The sequence below is a fragment of the Ovis canadensis genome, chromosome 1, assembly GCF_042477335.2.
Source record: "Ovis canadensis isolate MfBH-ARS-UI-01 breed Bighorn chromosome 1, ARS-UI_OviCan_v2, whole genome shotgun sequence".
NCBI lineage: Eukaryota > Metazoa > Chordata > Mammalia > Artiodactyla > Bovidae > Ovis > Ovis canadensis.
In genome coordinates, this window is record NC_091245.1 from 204,337,232 (window position 1) to 204,354,408 (window position 17,177).

The following is a 17,177-nucleotide window of genomic DNA, read 5'->3' on the forward strand; positions in this document are numbered from 1 at the left end:
AAGTTGAGAGAGCTGCGAGGAAGGAACGGCAGCTCCTCGAGGCTCTCTGCCCCTTTAAGTGCTTCACTGACTCAGCTAAGCTTCCCCCTCAGGTCGCGTTTTTTATGAATGAAAAACGTCCTTATATTCATTATATAAACAAGCCTGAGCTGATTGGTCAATGGTCCCCCACTGCATAAATTATGCAAAACAGACCCCTGAGAGGTAGGGAGGGACGCGCTGTTGACCAATGGGAATCGGAGTTGATGGGGCGGCTTGGTTGGATTTGCCCGCAGACAGGGTAAACAAGAAGCGATGGACAGCCGCTGGAGCGGCCTCGGGCCAATGGAAACGCGGCTGGGCTACAGCCGCGGGCCAATAGCAGAGGGCGGAGCGGCAGGCCGCTGGGGGCCGGGCCAGCGCTCCAGCCTGGTTGGCAGCTGCGGCGCAGAGTCCAGCCGCTGGTGCGCGGAGCGGTTCAGTGTTCTCGGAGCGGTTCGGCCCAGCCATTAGCCTAGGCTCCCGGGCCCGGTGCGCGCGTGCGTGAGCGCGCCTGCGCCCCGGGGCCGCTGCAAGGGGAGGAGAGCCACCGCCTCAGGTGAGGGGGCGTCAAGTGGACAGCGGGGGCTTCTGAGTGGGGTGTCCAGGAAGGGCCCAGCTGGCTAGAGTTCACTGGCTGATTCAGAATCCTCAAAGTCGGGGTGCACTTTTTAAATCGAGGTTGGGCCCCCCTCCCTCGCGGAGCTCACCGCCCTCCTCTCCTCCCGGGGCCCGGTCCGGTTCGGTTCCTGGGAGGCGTCGGACGGGGGCGGCTAACGGTTCCGGAGCGCGAGGAGAACGGGTTTCCGCACGTCGCGGGGGAGGCCGGCGGGAACGCGAGGTGCGGGGGCTCCCGGGTGGGGATGGAAGGGTGCGGAGTTGCGGTCTTTACAGTCTCTGGAGATCTGAGAACCTCGAGGGTTCTTGGAGGCTCGCGAGAAGAGGCACTCCGCCGATCTTTGCAGTGGGGAGGAGGCGGCAGAAAGCAGCTTGGGGAGAATGTTTGAGAGGTGATGCGCCCCCACCCCAGTACCAGGAGGGGTAAAGTGACATAGGCATGTGCAGCGTGTGGCGTTGGGGGTCGGCCAGGAACTTATGCAGGCCTTGCAAGTTTCAGGTTGTGGAAAGCGGACACCCAATCCCCCCCATCCCACCCCCAGCAGACTGAGGGCGTCAGGTTGCCGGCGATTCTGGAGAAATCGGGGAACATAAGAACCGCGGCCTGGGGATGGTGGAAAAGAAAAAGATGGGTGCGGAGGGGGATGGAGAGACGTTGGAGCTTCGAGCTGGATTTGGGATCTGACCGAATTTTCAGAGGGGAGGGGACCTCTAGGGGGGAGCCGAACTCCTGATTGAAGAGGGGTGCCAAAGAGAGATGTTTGGAAGGGTTTTGGGGTGGGGGAAGGATTGGAGGCGGTTGGTAGCTCCCGGCGCCGCAGCTCGTTTTTATGAATGTGGGTGACTTTATGAATGAAGCGGGTTTCTTTCGTTGGCTCGCTGCTCCCTGCGGCTTTTTTTTTTCCTTTCCTTTTTTTTGTGAATGAAGCATTGAGCTTTCTTCTAAAACGCTGGGGTGAGGGGCCTGCGTCGGAGGCAGGGCTTGCGTTGGGAGTGGGGGCGGGGGCTCATCTGAAGGAGTTTTCATGAATGGAGAAGGCTGGGAATTGGGTGGAAGTGTGTCTTGTTTTGTGAATGGGGCCCAGTGCGAGGGATCCAGTTACAGCCTTTACCTGATGTGGCGGCTGCGGCTCGCTCTCTCATTCATAAAACCGGGCCCGCTGCGCGCCGCGGGGGAGGGGCCTCGATCGCGCCGCTAAGCAGTGTTAAAGTTTTTCCTGGGGGTACCGGGAGGTGGGGGTTGGGGGGGGGCACAAAGGAAGTGGTCTAAACTCCTGGATGAATTCGAGCTTTCCCTTCAAGCTTAAAAAAATATGTATACTTTGAACGCGATTTTTCTAGCCCTTGAACTTTGAGAGCTGCTTTAAAGAACTTTTGTTACCTCTTCTTTTGGGTTTGCTTATAACAGCTTCTTTAATTTTTTAAAAACTATTTTTGCTTTTCATGGTGAAGTATTTTTGCGTCGTATTTCATTGTGAATCTCTGAAAATATCTACCCCTCCGATCTCCTACCCGTTGTCCACTTCTCCTATAGACGTTTACAGACTTTCTAAGACCATGACTTATTTAAATTGACAAATTTTTGAAGGCTACAGAGAACTCGTTTTCTTGCCCTTCAACTCGCTGCTGATGCCCTCTCTGATTTTGTTTACGGGTTGGTGACATTTGGGAAGAAAACTTTATGTTGAACTTTTTAGCGCTTGTTTGGAAGGCATGCAGGCAAGCTACCTGGAGTGTTTTTCTAGGAAGTTACGAAGTGTGTAGTTTTGCTCCTCTCCCCCTGACTTTGAAAATATTTTATTACTTGGACTAAGGTGCGGAGGGGAGGCTGGCGGTGAAGGGTTTCCTTGTATACTAACATACAAAAATTTGATATGCTTCACACAGTATGAAAAACAAATTGGATGCCATTGCCCACTGAGAAAAGGTTCCCTATTTAAAATTTGTATACTACTTAAAAAGATTTATCCTTAATTATTTTGAATTGCTTAGAGCTGGGGTGAGTGAAATTAATATTTCTCCCATTTTATTGACCTAACTGAATTTTTATTTGAAGAATGGTACCTTCCTGACATTGTTACTTTATACCTCCCAAATTAGAAACAGTTCCCTCCTGTCCATTTGGATCCCCAGCCTCTCTTTCCAAAACCCAATACTTGACAGTGCTGAAACAGTTTAATTTTCTAAATCATGTAAGAAAAATTGATTTCACTATAATAGATTTTTCTTTCCGTGAAACTTTTCCTTTTAATGATTTTTAAAGATCTGTGGTAGAGATGCATTTAAAATATGTGTAATGGAATTTAGTTAACTTTATGCATTAGTTTTGGAAATGTTATAGCTTTCTCTGTGAGTTGCCATGAAGATATCTGTGACATTACCAACACTATACCTGTTTGGACAAAAGATTTAAGTTTTAATGAAGAGTTGTGTCTGAAGATAAGTATATCTCTGGATACTTATATTCTTGGAGCTATATATAGTTTTTTACCACTGACCTACAAAATACTTTTAGAAGCACTATGTATGTCAGATTCTTAATTGCAAATAATTTGGAATGCTTAAACCCAGTTTCTCTACTTCCTGTCACTGTACTATCAAAAATTAAATTGTCTTAAAAAAACAAAAACAAAAAAACCCTAACACTACAAACACCCTGGGGAATCTTCTTACAGAAAGAATCTTGAAATCATCTTTTTAGATGAAAATAAGGTCCTTTTTATTTATTTATTTATTTTTTTGGTAGGAGACAGATGGTAGTAAACCTATAATCTTAATGATTAAATAAAAAAGATTAAAAGAATGACTAGGTGAATGGATTTGGCACTAAGTGTACCATGAATCTTTGATGCCCTTAATCAAGCCCAGGTTAGTCTATAAAGCTTACACCTTGAATGGTGGTCTTTAAGTACCTCAGAGTGAGTGAGTGATTTCCAACAGAAAAGAACATTGCTAAAAGAACTAGCAATATAAAATCACTTCATTTCTTTCCCCTCACCTGGGCTAAAATGTCCCAAATTCCTATTACAGGAGGACCCCTTCCCCCCAGAAATTGCTCAATGCTGAAACCTTCCAAAGTGATATTAGAGACGTTGGAAGCACCATGGATGGGTTTTATGATCAACAAGTCCCTTTTATGGTCCCAGGGGTAAGTTTATGTGGCTTTTGGTTTGTCTTCCTTCTTCAAATGTGAGTCTTATGGCACAGCCCCCTTTGGACCCCTTTACTACACTTGCGTCTTAACTGTCTATTGGCCTCTTTCAGAAATCTCGGTCAGAGGAGAGTAGAGGGCGGCCTGTGATTGACAGAAAGAGGAAGTTTTTGGACACAGATCTGGCTCATGATTCTGAAGGTAGTGCAGCTCTCCCTTCTGTTGTGGCTTGTTCATATGGCTCCCTGTGAAAACTGCCGCACACAGCCAGCTTCTTCCCTCTTCCCCCTAGGAGAATTCTCCTCATTCTGGTGTCTTCTGTTTTCAATTCCAGAGTTGTTTCAGGATCTCAGTCAACTTCAAGAGGCTTGGTTAGCTGAAGGCAAGTTTCTTGGCTGTTCTGTTTTCCACAGAAAACATTTTACTGTGCTTTTTAATAAAACTTAAAGATCTAAAATAAAAATCTCTTTTCTAGCACAAGTTCCTGATGACGAACAGTTTGTCCCAGATTTTCAGTCTGATAACTGTAAGTACCTTTCTGGTGGTGGCACATGTGTTCTGGGAGTGTTTGGTCCTCGATCATCCGTGTCTAGAATACTTTTCAGCTGTAGCCAGCCTCTTTGGACCTGGTATGTGTTTGGTTTCTTTTAATAATTCAAAATTAACCCCCTTCCCAAACTCTCATTTCGTTCCTCACTGAAGTTATTTTAAAGTACTTTTATTACAGGTAAGGTTTACCAAATATGATTATCTTAAAATTTTTGCCTAAAGAATTTTGCAAAACTTCAAGCTCAAAAAATCCTAATTCTTAAGTTAACTAAAGTTATATATAAGTTACTGGACCAAGCATCCATTAATCAGACATTCTCTTCCAGTGGTTTTTTGGGGCTTTTATAAATTAAGTCCTTGATAGAAATCATGAGCCTGACTTTTTTTTTTCTTTTAAAGGTGCAGAAAATAGTTAATGAAAGATTTCAGTTAATTGTGGCTTCACCCAACATGTTGTCAGTTTCTTTTCTAGCTCAAAGTTGACCAAAAAATGGTCACAGGGTGACCTGATTTACACTTATTTTTCATGTAGTTGTCAAGACTATCATTCAGAGAAGAGTAAAAACCTTTACTTAAAATGGTCTTTAAGTGCTCATATCACTGAGATAACAAATGCCATGGAAGCTCAGAAGACGGCTCTAGGGTGCTGGCAAGGGCACAGTTAGCTTTGCACTGATCTTTTGGGGGCTGTCCTCAACAGGTCTGGGAGCTTTCATGGTCCAGGCAGAGCTATCAAGGACAAAGCTGGCTGATGAAATTTGAGCAGCACAGGGCAGCTCTAGAGAGCATTAGTCACTGGCGAATGAGCAGGTTTAGAAGATAGGCCTGGAGAAAATGCTGCCTCTTGAGAGTTGCATCATAGAAAAATTTGTGTCTTAGTCATAGTTTACAATAGCAAGCACCTGAGCCAGGCAAGGATTTGATTTCTCATTTTGCACCAACACATTTTTCCCAGCTTTGTCTTATCTTGTGTGTGTGTGTGTGTGTGTGTAAAAATGCCACTGGGAGAGAGGATATCTTTGGATCTAAGTAAAAGCTGCATATTCGAAATCAATACATGAAAGGCCAGAGGTACTAGCTAAACATTGTTTAATGATAGGCCTCATATTCCTGGGGAGATGCTAGGAAATGTGAAAAGGGAACAAACTGTAACTCACAGATGCAGGGTTACCTTAGCTTTGTCACAGCTTGGTGTGGATGTTTTCTATAGGAAAGTAAATGCATGTTAATTATTGCCCTCTGATTGCTTTCAAATGATTGGGAAACTTGCCACTGAAGGGCTAAAGAAAGATAACCTAAAGAGAGAGAGAGAGAGAGAGAGAGAGAGAGAGAGAGTGTATGTGTGTACGTGTGTGTGTACACGCGCGCGCAAGATAAAAGACAGGATTATAATTCGACTTTGTTCTGTGTTGACAGTCTGGCCCAGCCTTTCCAGTCCTTGCTCAGAGCAGCATAAACTGCAGTCTGTTTGGGAGGCTTTCTTGGCAGAGTTTCTTTGAAATGCTTTTATGACACTTTTGTTTGTTTCTCTATAACCCAGAAGAGTTAGAAGGGAGGTGAGATAACTGCATTCAGATAGATTTCATGTGCTGAAGCAGAGGTAGGTTCCTTAGAGAAAGATGTCAGCAGACAGGATATTTGGATAGATATTTATCTGCAGGAAGAGGCTTCAGTAAAGGAATCAATAAATGTGTTCTGGCTCCTTAGAAATAATTCCTGCTCAGCAAATAGAATGTGCGAAGTTCTTTAAAGTGCCATACCTAAAATGGAGCTGCTTTGGGAGATGTTTCTGCTTACCAAGTGTGATGTGTTTCTTTGTTTGCTTTTTGCTTTAACTTCTTAAGGTTGGGGTTTTCTGTCTTTAAGGATAAAGCAGATGTTTGAGTAGCCTCAGAGAGTCTTTGAGAATTTTCCCCTCTTCTCTTACTTTTCTTTCTAGAGATGAAGCCAAAAGAAGGATAGATTCAGACAGAGGTTAGGCAGGAACACAGATGTGGGGAGGTGTATTCTTGAACTATGTCTCCTTGCTGTTATATGTGTGACTTTTCACTGCAGTTGAGACAGGCAGTATAGACTCACGGGAGCTGGCAGAGCCCAGGGCTGGGCAGAGACCCTTTCTCTGTAAGTACATTTCACAATCTCCTATTGAGGATCAGCTTCCACTCCAGCCTCCTTCTGGAAGAGCCCTGACTTCCAGGGAAGTAGGAGAAGCTCATGCAACTTTAATAAAATCTTTCGAACCAGTTTAAATCACTGGATCAATGAATTGGAAACCAAACTTGCACTTGCCCGGTAAGGCAAATCCCTCCCCGAAGGTGGCTGAAACATTTGTAACAAATACTCTTATGTGACCTGCCATGAGCAGTAGTCTACCTTTCCTGTTACTGTTGACTTGACTAGTTTTCCATGTTGTATGTGAGAGTTTTGGTATGTATGTAGAGAAAAAGAAATACCAAGTAATGTGGGTAACTTATTTTAGAAGGTCAGGTTTGAAGATGATGGCTTACTTTTTTTGGTAAACGCTGTCAGCTCAGCTTCTAAAGAGGTTTTTTATATTTTCCAGATTTGGGTTCCTACCCATAGGCATCCATTCATAAATTTTTTTTAAATAAATGAAACCGCTGTTCTTAAGAGTTAAAAGAGAGGTGAGACATTTCTTAAGTCTTATAGAAATGCCCAGCCTACTTCTAGTTGTATAGATTTCCCCTTACTTCACAAATACAGAAGTTAGTTAAGTATCCCCCCTAGAATCTCTTACAGGTCATGTTCAAGGGAATAAAAAGTGCCACCTATAGACATAGGGGTTCTGCCTTTGCCACCCATTGTCCCTTGATCCTGATAAATAACCCTGAAGATCCCAGACTGTTTGAGCTACAAGTCCCTTTTAGAGATGGTCTTGCCTAACCCTTTCATTTTATTAAGGGGATAATATAAGGTCCAGACAGCTGGAGACACACCGGTGATTAGGGGCAAATGGGAGGGGTTAAGTGAAATGAGGGAGGAAAAGTATATAAAATCCTATCCTTAAAGAAGCTCTCACAAAGCTGCAGAACCAAGGGCACTGTCATACTCAGAGGTTTCCTCATGATTTCAGATGCCTGGAGCTGGCCCTTAGGAAAGCCTGGTTGAGAGTGGGCTGCCCAGTCTAACCCATAGTTCTCTTCATTCTACAGTCCCAAGAAACTTATTAAGTACCTTGGTGCTTTGAGTTTTGTGCATAGGATTTGGAAGAAAGAGAAATGATAAAACAGAAAAATCAGAAAACTGGTATGTTTTCCAAAAGACGTTTGTGCGTGTACACACTGTGTATCCTATGTGTTATAAACGTGTTTAGCTACATGTGCAGTAACACACAGAGCTACCAAGCCACGGAATCTGGGCCAGTAAATAAGTATGTACTACATTTTACAGAATCAGCTGCAAATCGAAACTGAGGATAACAATCAAAGGGCTTAGTGTTGGGTTAGGGGTGGGAGTTGATAATTCAGTTTTCTGAACTGTTTGGACACCTTAATATTCAATTTTCTGAACTGATTGTTTGGGCATCTTAGGGTATTACTGTCTTTTCTCAGTCTGATTCTTTGGGAACCATGGACTGTAGCCCACCAGTCTCCTCTGTCTCTAGGATTTCCCAGGCAAAAATACTGAAGTGGGTGGCCATTTCCTCCTCCAGGGAGTCTCCTGACCCAGGGATTGAACCCGTGTCTCCTGCATTGCAGGTGGATTCTTTACCGCTGAGCCCTCAGGGAAACCTAGGGTATTACTAGGTTTTAGCATATATACATAGCGTTTTTAAATGCAGATTTAAGTTTTGATTTTTTAAAATTTCACTCATTTCACTGTGATATTGTGACTGTTATACCTGGCAGCATTTTGAAGAAATAAAATATTTTACATTGAGGAAAAGACACGGTAAAATCTTATTTTAAAACATGATCTCTAAACAAATATAGTTTAAAGAATGGTTTTAAAATCCAAATGGCCGTGTTTTCCCCTTGAAGTGTTCTTCTTAGATCTGTGCTTCAAAAAGAATGGACTGACTGGAGGAAGTAAGGGTAATTTCCTAAGACTGGCTAATTAACTGATAAAATCAACTTTTCATAAAGACATTTGCAATAGATGGCTGGGAAATAGGATTAACTGTTATGGCAGCCCTTGAACCTAAAGTATATTGATCTTAATCCCATTTCAATATGAGATTATTCATCTGGATTTTTTTTTTAACTGCTCAGGAGGTTGATATGGTGGGGGAAGGAGTGACTTCCTCTGGGAGAGGGCAGTTATTTTGGCCCCAGAAATACTGTAGCAAACTCTCCGTTTACTTGCTTTCTGTTCTTGGGCCATTTCTATATGAAAGGAGCATCCTAAAGTCTTTCTTAACACAAGGTGAAAAAGACAACAGTAGGCACTTTAAAAATAAGAGGCTTGAGGGAGTTGAGGCTCTTATTTAATCCTTTTCCAGAGCCTATAGCTCTGAAGGTAGAGAGAAGAAACAAGAGAGCTAAAGCAAGAGCAGGAAAGCTAGAGGTTATTTGACTCCAATTTTTACAAACCTTTCAGTGTCTCCCTACCTTACCACTGAGAAAGGGCTACATGATTTGAAATCCTATCCTTGATAGCATCCAAAATCCTTATAATGCAGGACTCCTAAGAACCAAAGCCCTAACATTCCCATTTATTGAACAGAGCCATGTGTTTACACAAAATCTGTTTTCATCTAACTTTAATTCAGTTAGGCTTATTAAAAACAACAGACTTTTTCTCTTCCTCTGCTATGTCTCTCCGCTCTCAATCCTCTAATAAAACCCAGTAACCCTTCCAGTCTTCCATGTTTGGTGCAAAAGACTTGGGATAGAAAATTACACCTGTGTCTGCTGGGCAGATCACTTTTGTAGATTCCAGAGGTAACAAAATCCCAGCATCACGAAATTACAGTCTGTCCCCTGTTTTTCAGCATTCTTCTGCCTTAAGATTAAGATGTGGGTAGTCTGATAAAGCTGAGAATTTCTATTATCTGCCATTTCACCCATCTAGTATCACTGTTTTAACTTCAGTCCTAGAAAAAACATTACCACTGGTGGGGTGGGGTAGGGTCTGATGTGTAATCCTCTACCCAGAGACTGTTCCTCCACATGTTTCTGGGGTCTTGATTGTGATAAAACTCATCTGGGCTCAGAGGCTGACAGCCCCCCCTCGGGCACATGGCTGCCCTTGAGGCAGCCTGGGCCCCATCTGTGCCCTGGCACATAGCGCTTCTCCACTTGCAGTCCAAGGAGCTCGGAGTCTTGTCATGTTGCAGCTCCCAGCTCTTGGACAAGTGCCAGGCATGCTGATGCCAGTACCGGATTAGGTTTCTTTTTTAAAAATTCATTTTGTGAACTCATCAAGCTCATTTGACAGAGGCTTTGGTCGTCAGTTTTTATCATTGTCCCATTCCTGTAAAAGACTCAGCTTAAAATAAAGGAGACACAAAGACACTAGGCCCCTAGTGTGTCTGGGTGGGTGCACACGAGTGTGCGGGTATGTAACCAAAAGGTTGTCCACCCTTGAGTTTGGCAGGTAAATGACAGTGGACTAGCCACTCAGAAACTCGGATGTTACAGTTGAGAAGAGTCCCTTCATAAAGGGGCCCTGCCTAGCAAAGAGGCACCCCTGCCTAACAGGAGGAGCATCTAGACGAAAGCTGCAGCTGAGGGTGAAGATTCCAGGGAGCAGGATAAGATCTAGCCAGGAGTTTCAGGCTGTTCTGCAGAGCAGCCAAGGCGCTGAATGGAGAGTCTGGTTAGTTAGATTCAGAGAAATGCTTCCAACGGTCAACCATCTGAGTTCACTGGCTTGTGGCAGTGGGGGCAGGCAGTGAGAAGTGGTCCACATAAGACATTTGAAAATAGTCAAATATGTTTTGAAAAAGAGGGAAAACCCACGTGGTGCTAACATTTATCCCCTGGATCTGATTTTCCTGAAGCAGCATATTCTTCCCTTGAAATGAAGTCTACACTAGACTGGCTTCATAACATCTTCCTTAGGGTGATTATTGAAGGTTTGAAAAGAATAGAAACCCAACCAGTTTTTAGCCTTGTACTTTGTGTTGCCCTTGGAGTAGGTTTCACTCACAGACTATAGATCTCTTCTCTTTTGATGTCTCATGAGCATTCAGGGGGAGTATTATAAACCTTTCAGGCCGGATGCAAATCCAGGAAAAGGAACTGTGAAACTGTTCATAATAGGTAGCTTGACCCCTCCCCCTTTGCAGCCAGACTCCTGTAGTGTCTCCAGAGACCCACTCCCTTGGGGAGGAAACCAGGTGGCTCCCAATACTGTTATTGGAATGGAAAAGCTAGGAGTTTGGAAAGGCTGAGCTTCCATGGAGAGCTGTCCTCTAATGCAAACCAGCTCACCCCTGGGGGCAGGAGAAATACCACTGAAGTCTGTTTCAGCTGGTAGCTACAATCAGTTTCTGAAGTGGGCAGCGCAAGATAGATTCCTTTTGCCAGAGGGCACTTGCCGACCTCACTTAGAGCTGACTTGCACACCCTTGCAGATTTCAGCCAGGGTCTCGGCCATCTGAGTCTTAGGGAGAGTGTGGAGCAGGCAGGCGCCTGCAGTGTCTGAATTTCTTACATAAACACTGCGCGCTGGGCGAGCAAGCGTCCCTGCAGCGACAGCTGGGCTCTGCTCCGTCTGCCCCAGCGAGCTGAGCTGCTGAGTTCCCCACCCCCCTTGCCTGAATGGAGCATTCCAAATTGGTTGTGAATGGAGGGCGGGGCTCCCTTGCAGACTTTTTCAATGAATAACCAGACCCCATTGTGCAGCCTGTGGAAAAACAACCAACTCAAACAACACTGGGACTGTTAGAAATATGCTTGTGATTGGCAGTTTGGAGAACCTCCAAAATTAGTTTCCTTTGGCTTCCCTGCTGCTCCCTGTTCTCCAAGCCTGGGCTTAATAGGGTTTGAGTTTTCTTTTAAGTGCTGATTTTTAACCCTCCAACTACCAGGCTGGTGGCTTAGGCCGAAGGGCTGCTACCGACCCTCCGATCTGCCCCCACCCCTTTGTCTCTCATTTTAGACTGAAGCTGTCTAGGGGGAGTGATAATAGGAGAGGGTGGTTTAGCTTCCCTGGAGAGAGAGGTGTTGAGACTTGATCTGAGGATATTACCCTTTTATCTCTTGGTTCCCTTGGGGCTGTGGCTTTATCTCTCCACTGAAGATTCCTGCCTCTTCTTCTCCAGTCTTTATTCCAGTCCTGAAGAACTGGTGGGGTGTTTGCCTGCCACAGCACTCACATATACCTTTTAACATGGGAGGACCCAGCTACAACTTCTCTACTCCTTGGCAGTCTCTCTCCCATTTAGTTTCCCACTGTGGCCAGAAACATATCATTTTAAAGTGACCCTTCCCAGACTGCTCCTCAGGTAAACACTCCCACTGGGCACTCAAATGCCTTACCTCATCAAATGAACATCTCAAGAAGTGCTAGAATGAACCCAGCCTCTGATGAACCCCCAAATCAGAGTGGCCTCCTCACTCCAAAACTAGGCCAGCTTCTGGGGGTACACTTGCCTCAGTATTGCCCACCCTAAACATCTCCTGGGCTCTTGGCTAACAGCTCACAGACAACCCCCAACCCCAAAAGGTCTGTGTGGGCTAGACCATGGCTGTCTTGATAAGCATAAAGGACAGTCCATTAAAAACCAAAACAAAACTTGATAGTAATGATCCAGTGCCATTTTCTCAGGGTTTTCAACTAAGATCTCTTAGTTCCTGCTCTTCATCCTCACAACCTAACAAGGCTATTTGCATTTGTGTTTTGCTGTATTTTTTTTTCTGAAATATTTCCCTTGCTATAAATTGGTTTTCCAAGGATGTCTTCCTTTCCCTATTAAAAAAAAGAACAGGCCTGGGCAGATTGTCCTTTTGTGAGAGTTTGAAACCTCTCAGGAGGTAACCCTAGATATCTGCTGTGTAAGAGGATGCTGATGTTTGTGCTGCTTCTCCAGAGGGGCTGAGGAGGACTTAGCTTACATAAACACTTTTCAGCCGAGTGCCTGGAAATGCTTTGTAATTGCCTGAAAGGGCACTTAATGAGGGTCTTTTATACTTTTCCCATAGAAAAGGTAGAATAGAAGGAGAGGAGGGATGTCTCCTCTACTCAGCTGCCCACAGTAAAGACCAGATCCTGGAAGGCCTTCCCCCACGTTTCCTAATCTGAGTTTTAGTAGAGAATAACTCAGTGGTGATCATGTCACTGTGCTGGGGGTACTTCAGAGTCAGAACATTTCTGCTCCTCCCCAGCTTCCTTTTCTTTCCTTCCCCACCAGCCTTGAAATCTTTATTTCTTGGGGAATAAGGACATAGCAGCATAGGGCTTTAATGTAGTCTGTATTTTGACAAATTAAACATAGTCCCTGCTTCTCAATTTCCATTCCTGTTGAAGCAAGAAGCAACCAGTTTCTCTTAGGCTGTCAGTGTCCAAAAGCAGAGAACCCCCGTCTTTTGTTTCTTCACCTCTGCCTGAGCCACAGCGGCCTTCTCTTTGCACACCACCACTCTGTTCTGTTCCCTCCCTACACTGTTGTTCAGCAGCCCCCAACACCAGCCTCCAGCCTGCAGGGAGGTAAGTCTGTAATACTAGTTCTAAGAGTCCTTGGGGTGACCTTAGGAGTGAATAGAAAAAAAATGAGCTAGGGCCATTTTTCATTTTCTGATTCTTCTTTTAAAATGCAAACTCTACCCAAGCCTTCCCAGGGTGCCTCTTGGTTTTGTGCAGCTAACGCTGTAGCCCAGTAAGACTCTGTGCAAGAGGTCAAGTCACAGTGTAGGCACTCTTCACACACTTGACGCGTTTCTGCCTTTAGGAGCAGCAAAGCTGTAGATAGAGGGGAATGATTCTCTCGGAGGGGAAGCCACTTTCCTTAGGAGGGTTTGAGTTTCCTCCTGTTACATTTTTAAGATGAATTTTTAACTTGAAGGTAAAATTTTCCACAGTGATTAAATCCCACTTCAAGTATTGTTGCTGCTTTAATGCCAGTTTGGATGAGAATCAAATGAATTGGGAATAAATTATAGAAGGGCTGTTAAAGAAGGCTTGTTTTGCATTTTTTCTCTATTCAGGAGGATTGCCCTGTTTCCCCCTTTCCTGACGGTGTGCTCCATCGTGAGCAGCCCCTCGTGGTAGAGTCTGCTGTGGCTGATGGAAAGCCTACAGTGGGGGAGGCCAGCCCTGCGCCTCCAACAGAGCTGGGAGAACAGGGCTCTCTTCTCAGCCTCTCTGTTGATGGTGAAAGATAAAGAAGTTGTCTATCATATTGGTTTCTCCACCGCCCAGAGTGTAGGGGTGTGACACTGAGGCAATCAGAATACACGCACCGTGCAACCTTCTCTGATGGCAGAGCCCCGAATCTACTAACAGGCAAGCCCTACTTCAGTCAGAGTTGGGCCTCTTCTTTTCTAAGCTCCTTTTTCTCCCTTTCATTTCGAACTCTTCAAGGCCTCTGGGTTTCCATTTTCAGAATTCTAAAATAACAGCCCTAAATTGTTAGGATAAATGAGTCGCTGGAAGAAAAGAAACTGCACAAATCCAAGCTGTTTCAAGAATAATGCTGAAGTGTGGCAAGAGTGTGAACTTGAAGGCAGTCCATCTGAAACTAGTTCATCTGGGTCAAAAAAATCAGCCTGTCTACTACCATTGGCATTAGATTATCTTCCCTATTTGAGAACACCCGTTTTCTGTTTGGAAATGACGATTTGAAAGATGCAGTTTTGTGCTGAGGACATGTAACTGTTCAGTAATAGGTCCTCTTTCTGACCTGCAGTTCCCTTCTGTGAGTCAGGACATTCCTGACTTAGTACATTCATCCAAGGTGGGTTCCTCTTACTAACATGACCACTTCTTTGGGGAGGAGAAAAAAGTATTAGAGTCTTTTTCCATCTATTTTAGCCAGACTTAGAATAAAAACCCTTAAAAAAAAAAATCACCTGTCATTACTGTTAGTACTAGTAGAGGTGAAGAAAGGATAAGGCCAATATCCTAAATTCCAGTTAGAAACTTGTCCTCCTAGTCAATAACCAAGGACATGAGCAGTAACCTCTTTACTCTGGCAGACTCACCCCTGGCCCACAGGTCCCCCTTGAGGACTCCTTGGCCATTCAGGCTTCCCTGTGCTTAGCCCACTTTGACCTCTTCCCAGCCTCTCCCAGTGTTTTCAGCCCCTTTGCAGAAGAAGAGGTAAATGGACGGCCTTGAGGCCCCCTTCTCTTCCTAGCCAAAGCTATGCCCCCTGCCCACCCTTAAGGACTTGGGCATCTTCCTTGACTTAGGTCATGATTTTTCCTCTCTGGAGGGGGGAATAAAGAGGTAGGGGGAACCTGGAGCACCCCCTGGAGACTAGAGGACCCCACACACATTTTGAGTGGTCAGCCTGGGTGGTGCAATGCTACCTTTTGGGTTGCAAGTATACATTAATACCTGCCAAACTGACTTCCATGGGTGACATTTAGTTTCTCATCTTTGCCCAATGGTATTTCAGCCAGCGGCTGTTGTTGCTGGAAGAGGCAGTGGAAGAGGAAGGAAACTTGGTGGGATGATGTAATTAGTCATCGAGCTGGGCCTAACAGAAGCAAACCTCCAAATCACCCACCTCTCCTCCCCATTATATGAATTTACTAGAAAACATAAACGTGCGTGCATGCTAAGTCGCTTCAGTCATGTCTGACTCTTTGCAACTCCTTGAACTGTGGCCCACCAGACTCCTGTGTCCATGGGATTCTCCAGGCAAGAATACTGGAGTGGGTTGCCATGCTCTCCTCTGGGGAATCTTCCAGACCCAACCCATGTCTCTTATGTCTCCTGCATTGGCAGGCGAGTTCTTTACCACTAGCGCCACCTGGGAAGCCTCTAGAAAATATAAACATTCTAGTTCAAATAAGATCCCAACCTAATAAAAATGCCCCCAATATAAAGTATAACCCCCTTGTTCAGTCAGTTCCTCTTTTCCACAGAGAAATTAAAATCCCTTTATAAGTAAAACTGCCACTTATCTCTTCCTACTTTTACCCTAGCCTCAGGGCTTTGTTTGGAGGTCTAACAGAAGCTACAACCTGGGGGCCCCTGAAGCTGGAGCTTTGGTATCTTCAGAGCTGGAGTTCTCCATTGAGAACTCCAATATATTAATATCTAATATCCCCAAGATGTTAATATCTTGTGTCATATATTTCACATTCCAGGGAACAGTAAGAGTGTAAAATATCATAACACTAGTCCCGCCCAAACACAATTTAGCACCACGTTACTCTCCATAGAAGGCAATGGCACCCCACTCCAGTACTCTTGCCTGGAAAATCCCATGGGTGTAGGAGCCTGGTAGGCTGCAGACCATGAGGTCTCTAAGAGTCGGACACGACTGAGCGACTTCCCTTTCACTTTTCACTTTCATGCATTGGAGAAGGAAATGGCAACTCACTCCAGTGTTCTTGCCTGGAGAATCCCAGGGATGGGGGAGCCTGGTGGGCTGCTGTCTATGGGGTCGCACAGAGTCGGACACGACTGAAGTGACTTAGCAGTAGCAGTACTCTCCAGAGCCAGTATGAGCATCGCAGCTTCTTGTCACTGAAGCACCAACCCCATGTGAAGCCTTTCCCTGAGAGACAGCAGCGTTTGGCAAGCCCAGTACTTGTCTAGGACACAACCTAGACCCATATCGCTCTTGTCAGCTTGAATCCATAGCAGAGATTTAGGGTCATCCCTGGTAAACAAAGTGGAAGAGGGGCTTACAGAGCATGGTTTTAACTTCTTCGTGATATCAATTCTGTTGTCTAATTTAAAACCCAGGTGGGAGACATTCTATCAATAACCCTTAATTCCTGTCTCCCAGGAGAAATTCCACTGCCTTTGCAGGTGACCTCTCAGGAGTTTCAGATACCGCTCTCTACTGATGCTATTTATACCTTTTCAAAGTTGGGCCATTTTTTTCTTTTTGAGCTCCTTTTCCTCCCTTTCATTTCTAAACTTGTATTCAAGACCTCTAGGTTTCCATTTTCAGAATTCTGAAGTAATCTCATGTCCCTGCTAGCCCTGTTTTTCTGCCCATCCCATTTGTGAACTGACAGGGGTCTCTCTGGAGACAGTCTCCATACCTTTGTTAAAAACTTTATTTTATATTGGAGCATAATTGACTAACAATGTAATGTTAGTTTCAGGTGTACAGCAGAGGGATTCCGTTATACATATACATGTATCTATTCTTTTTAAAGTTATTTTCCCATTTAGTTTATTACAGAATACTGAGCAGAGTTCCCTGTGCTATACGGTAGGTTTTTGTTGGTTATCTGTATTAAATATAGCGGTATATACACATCCAATCCTCGGGTTCCCCAGTGGCTTAGCAGGTAAAGAATCTGCCCGCAATGCAGGAGACACAGGAGACTCAGGTTTGTTCCCTGGGTTGAGAAGATTTCCCTGGAGGTGGAAATGGCAAGCCACTTCAGTATTCTTGCATGGAGAAACCCATGGACAGAGGAGCCTGGCAGCTACAGTCCCATGGGGTCGCAAAGAGTCGGACACGACTAAGCGTGCACACACACATGCATTAATCCCAAATTCCCAGTGCATACCATCTTTCAAGTAAGTGCCTATCATTTTTTATATAAACTCACCAACAAAGTATTCCTGGACTTACATTCCCCCAAAGATTCCTGCCCTAGAATTTCCAAGTATTGATACTTGGTATAACCTCACTTACTCTTATGAGTAAGAGAATTGTCTTCTTCCCTCACCTCTTTTTCCACTGTAGCAAAACCTAGCTCTTCTTCTGCAGGTTATTATTTCACTCTGGTATTCCCTA

General features: G+C 44.7%; 1 protein-coding gene across 1 annotated transcript in view; it reads left to right on the forward strand.

Moving 5' to 3' along the window:
* The first annotated feature begins 312 nt into the window (after window positions 1–312).
* ETV5 (ETS variant transcription factor 5) overlaps window positions 313–17,177 on the forward strand; it is a 59,044-nt gene continuing 42,179 nt past the window's right edge. The window contains exons 1-5 of the mRNA XM_069558668.1: window positions 313–577; window positions 3,667–3,784; window positions 3,901–3,988; window positions 4,122–4,169; window positions 4,263–4,313. Coding sequence (XP_069414769.1) covers window positions 3,740–3,784; window positions 3,901–3,988; window positions 4,122–4,169; window positions 4,263–4,313 — 232 coding nt within the window. The 5' untranslated portion in view covers window positions 313–577; window positions 3,667–3,739. The remainder of the gene's footprint in view (window positions 578–3,666; window positions 3,785–3,900; window positions 3,989–4,121; window positions 4,170–4,262; window positions 4,314–17,177) is intronic.